Consider the following 5,113-nt stretch of genomic DNA (forward strand, 5'->3'; position numbering starts at 1 on the left):
ATCAAGATGAAATTATATTTTAGACATTCAGATTCAATACTTCAATCATAATGTTAACATTGGTCATATTTCCTCTTTACACTTACACTACAGGTTAACTGAACATCACTTTACCACATTACTTTCTATGAACAACTAGAAATGATTAATTGAGTATGTGAGGTATTAAATTGTGCTTTTAATTGTATTAATATTAGTTTGAAATTTATATTATAATAAAAAAAATAAAAACATTTTTCAAAAGACATGATTTATAATTTCATTTCTAAAGTATCAATATACAAAATTAAATCAGCAAAGAGAAAAAAATAAATAAATGAAGAAAAAAACCTATATATGTTACACCAAATTACACAACAATGGTTTTTCAACCCTAAACACCCTCAAAACACAACTCAAATGCTATAATCAAACCTCGCCTTCGAATTATGTCACATGGCAAAAATCAAACCGTGAAAATTTTTAACAATTTATGAAATGCTGACTACATTTCGAATGTGTCAGTTGCACTATCCATGGACTCGTCTCTCTGGTGTACGGTTATCGGAATCTTAGTTTCTCCTTGCTCTAGGTCAACCGAGACCTCACCTGCAGTGGCGACAGATAGAGATATCTGATGCTTCTTGATGTGTCTTGTTTTGAGGATTCGTGTTAGCACTTGCACAATGTCCCTCATAGAAGGCCGTTTTTTAGGAACACGGTTGACACATTTATACGCAAGAGCTGCTACTTCATTGAGCTCTTGCACGTCGAATTTCCCGTCCAATCGGGAATCCGCAATTTCCTCCCACCCATCTTTCTCTTCGGTACTCATAGCTGCCTGCTTGTCGTATCATTATTATATTCAGAATATAAAAGAATCAAGTTATAAGAGAGAAAGCGAAAGAGAGATCTTACTAGCTCAACATATTCCATGAGACCCTGTAAAGGGTTTCTGCCAGCTATGAGTTCAAATAGCAATACCCCAAAGCTATAAACATCACTTTTCTTCGTAAAGGTCCTTGTTGATATATACTCTGGATCAAGATATCCGAAAGTTCCTCGTATGTTAGCTGCATGTTTGTCTACCATCTCTTCTCTTGAAAGCCCAAAATCGGCTACCTACTTGAAATGACAGTCCCATAAGATTAAACCGTATATATTTCGTTAATGTGCATAAATATGACAATATTTCAGAAACTAAAAGTTAGTTGTAACATCAAAGGTTGACCCAAGCAAAAACAAATAGATTTTCAACAGATTTCCATGAAATATATAACAAACACGAAGAACATACCCTAGCTCTCATGGACTGGTCCAACAGGATATTGGATGACTTGATGTCGCGGTGTATTACAGGAGGAACTGCCTGAAAAAGAAATATGAATAAATTTATAAATGCATACGTAGTCGAGAAGCATAAAATGCAGGCACATGAATCTGCAGATACATGCCTGCAAACACAGACAGGTCCATCTATAGTCCGAATAAGAAGAAATATTACCCCATCATGAAGATATTCCAAGCCCCTTGCTACATCTAAAGCGATATAAACCCTCAAATTCCAGCTCAGAGGTTCATGATTTTCACCTGCACAAAGACAGGAGGCTGTTTCTAATTGGGCACATGCTTGAATTTTCAAAGTGCAGGCAACAAGTTGATTGTTATGCATACTTGTTTTAACCATTTCACTTATTTGCATAATCTAAGCATGTAAAGCATTCGAAGTAATGACAGTGTACAACTAGCAAGGTTGGCCAGCTCATTAACACAGTTTTTAGCATTGGAATGATAATCAATGGCTTGATGAACTAAACACAAAAAGATGAACTTTTGTTTTAGTAAAGTGGAGCACATAAATTCAACAGGAGGAAGAGCAGAAAATACAAGTGACAGAAAATATTGAATGCCAAAGACCCACAAAAACAAGGTTAACTGAGAGAAGAGCAAAATCAGCCAATACACAAGTCTATAATACGATATTTCAGTTCTGGTCATTCATAAAAAATATACTGATCTTCAATTGAAAATTGAGACAACTTACTGTACAAATGAGAAGCCAAGCTGCCTTTACTCATATATACATAGACAAGCATATGCTGACCCTTTTCTGCACAATATCCAACCAAATTTACAAGGTTTCTATGATGCAACCTTCCTAACAACATAACCTGAAACGTTTTGAGGGTGAAACATTAAACGAGCTTGAAATTGCAGAAAAGAACAAAAAAGGGACAAAAAAGCACACATACACACAGAAATGCCAGCAATAAAGGCACATTAAAAAGGGCAAATAATAAGTTGGGTAAAGGACTGTGCATGATTATAATTGACTAAGCAAGTTTTCCCTGGATTTCATGTGGTCAAAATTCAAATGCATTTGAGGATTTTTTCAATTCAATATGATGTTCCATGCATCACTGTTTCATTTACCTTATTCACCTAAAAGAAAAACCCTGTAACTATCATCAATCCCTAGTCTGCTTCTCTTCTGGTTTTTTTTCTTATAGAAAGAGTGGAAATAGATGTTAGTACTAATATTCTTCCTCAGATGGTGACTTGTATTTAGTTCATAAGAAACTAGAAAGCATGATGGGTGATGGTAACAACAAAAAGATGCTAAAGTGGAAGTATCTTGTAAAGCCAATAATAATACTATAGTACAAATGCTTCTGCAAGTTTTAATACAGAATAGATATATCTTGCCATTGAAAGATGCCAATGAGAGTGAAATATTAATTATTAACCATCGCTACCTCTGTCTGGAACTCTTTCTCCCCTTGCTTGGAATCAGTAGCAAGCACTTTTACAGCGACAGTCTCACCTGTTGACATCTGAGCTTTATAAACCGGACCAAAAGCTCCTTGTCCTATTAGTGTTGTAAAATTATGAGTTGCTTTTTGCAAATCTCTGTACGAGTAATGCCATCAATGAATTAGCAAAGAAAAAAGATCATGGAAAAATCAACTTTCAGATATTCAAGCCATAAACCATCCAACTCTGGGAACTAGTTTGCTATAACATGAATAAACGGATTAGGTGCTCAAACATATTCCTAATTTCAAGCCATTAGAATGATTTTCGAGATACTAATTGTGTGATGTTAAAAAGATATTGAAATGCGATAATCCAGTTGTTGTCTCTTCCAGAATGCCCTCATTTACTGAAAACAAACTACTTCACAGATTGCAGAGCAGGAGAACCTTGAAAAGTTCATATCATGATATCATATATAAAACTAAGCAATCTAATTAAGCAAATTAGATTCCATAGTGAAGCATAAAAATAATTTTCCATTGCCTATCATTAATCCATCAAATGGAAAACAACATAATCCAATCACCAACTCAGCACTGTTAAATCATAATCACATATAAAACTAAAGAAAAATATTTGCAAATACCAATCAAAACAAACCATTGTGATGCATAATTCAACAAGTTTCGAAGAAACATACTTGTACGAATATTCAAGTATTCCAGACGCAGAGACAACATTACTCCTCCTAAACCCTTCAATCCACACAGACATTCCATTTCTTCCAGATTTCACAGGTGAATCGGGACCGATAGTTGAATCGGATAATATAGTACAAGAATCAGCTCCATTAGCCCTTATAGGAATAGTTGAAGCTCTCCTGGAACTGCTGTTTCCTATCTGGGATCTCCTTCTATGATATCTAATACAAAACAATGCAGAAATAGCTAAAAGCACACCAATTACCACTCCTATAGAAATCCCAATAATCAAACCAGATGACTCCCCCCTCATCTCGACTTTCTCTTTTGTTATTTGCTATTCAGGACTGGAATCCATTGAAACAACTGCAAATACAATTCTGGGGTCAAACTAAGCCACTTCTAAACCATCAACAATTTGACAAAAATAAAGAAAAACTGTAACACAATACTGAGTCAAAGAATGTTAATTTTACCGAATCTAGAAGGTCAAGTCTAGAACTTGAATGTCAGTTTTTGATATAGCAAATGAAATAAAAGTCAAAATTGAGATACATGAACAAATTTTCAGCCTTCTATCTGAATAGTCTTATCCTAAAAGATTCACTTATTGAAAAGAAAAAAGAAATTTTGACTAAAGCTTGTGAAGCACATATACTTGATCTGGTTAGCATCATTCAGAAACTTATTAATTATACGTTTATGAATAAAAAACTGAAACTTTCAGTTGATTATGGATTATGGGACAAGAATTACTAATTGATCTGTTTGGCTACAAAGAAAAAAAAAAGTTCACAAACTCCAAAAGAGATTCAAGAAAACGAAAAGCTTGAGTAAACCAGCAAGTATCTCCACTTTCCTTTCAGTTAACAGTTTCTTTTTCCCAAGCTTTCAAACCAACCAAACAGACAGAGTACAAAGCAAGAAAAAAGAACGACCCAGAAAAGTTTTAACCCATGAAAAACATGAAACGTTGCCCAGATACTAAAAAGACCCAGAATTTGTTTCCGATGGAAAAGGTAAAATGAAATACATTGATGAAGAAATAAACCAAAAACATCAACTTTAAAGCGTACCTATATCAATATACAAAGAAAAAATAACCATACATCTCTTCAGTTACATGGTTTCTTTGGAGCAAGGAATAAAAGAGAAAAACAGCAATCAAAATGTGGCTAAGATTCTTTGAGTGGAATTTTAAAGAAAGAATCTGAGGTTTGAGGTCTGGGAAGAGAGGTTTCTGAAAGTTGAAAAAAACATATATGGAATGGAAATTATATACGGAGTGTATATAAAATATATATATACATTAATACTCTTAATTGCTTGGATAACAGTGATATACATACATACATTCATACTAGATAAAACTACTATAAATATTTTTACTTTTTATTTTAAAAATAAATAAATTAATGTTTGCATGTAAGATAATGAAGTGCGAGATGCCTCTTTAATCTATCCGGCAGGTATTGATTTGGCCTTTAAATATTTATATATAATTTTTTCAATTACTTATAAGCATATATTTTCCAATTTTCTTCTATTTGCTGAAATTTTAGGCACAAATAATATATATATATATATATATATATATTTCCTACAAAACTTTATCATCCGCATATATGTGTGAATATTATACATTTAGAATATAGATGTTAATTTTAAAAATAATA

The 5,113-nt window shown here is 33.2% G+C and overlaps 1 protein-coding gene across 1 annotated transcript; it reads right to left on the minus strand.

Annotated features, from left to right (window-relative positions):
- Positions 1–233: 233 nt before the first annotated feature.
- Positions 234–4,881, minus strand: LOC108461335 (calcium/calmodulin-regulated receptor-like kinase 1). Its single transcript, XM_017761154.2, has 8 exons — positions 4,514–4,881; positions 3,437–3,803; positions 2,736–2,889; positions 2,024–2,150; positions 1,484–1,569; positions 1,277–1,348; positions 898–1,101; positions 234–820 (listed from the first exon to the last, which is right to left on the minus strand). Exons 2-8 carry the CDS (start codon positions 3,748–3,750, stop codon positions 485–487), a joined length of 1,293 nt encoding a protein of 430 aa, XP_017616643.1. The 5' UTR covers positions 3,751–3,803; positions 4,514–4,881; the 3' UTR covers positions 234–484.
- Positions 4,882–5,113: the final 232 nt, after the last annotated feature.

Source organism: Gossypium arboreum, chromosome 13 (genome assembly GCF_025698485.1).
Source record: "Gossypium arboreum isolate Shixiya-1 chromosome 13, ASM2569848v2, whole genome shotgun sequence".
Taxonomy (NCBI): Eukaryota; Viridiplantae; Streptophyta; class Magnoliopsida; order Malvales; family Malvaceae; genus Gossypium; species Gossypium arboreum.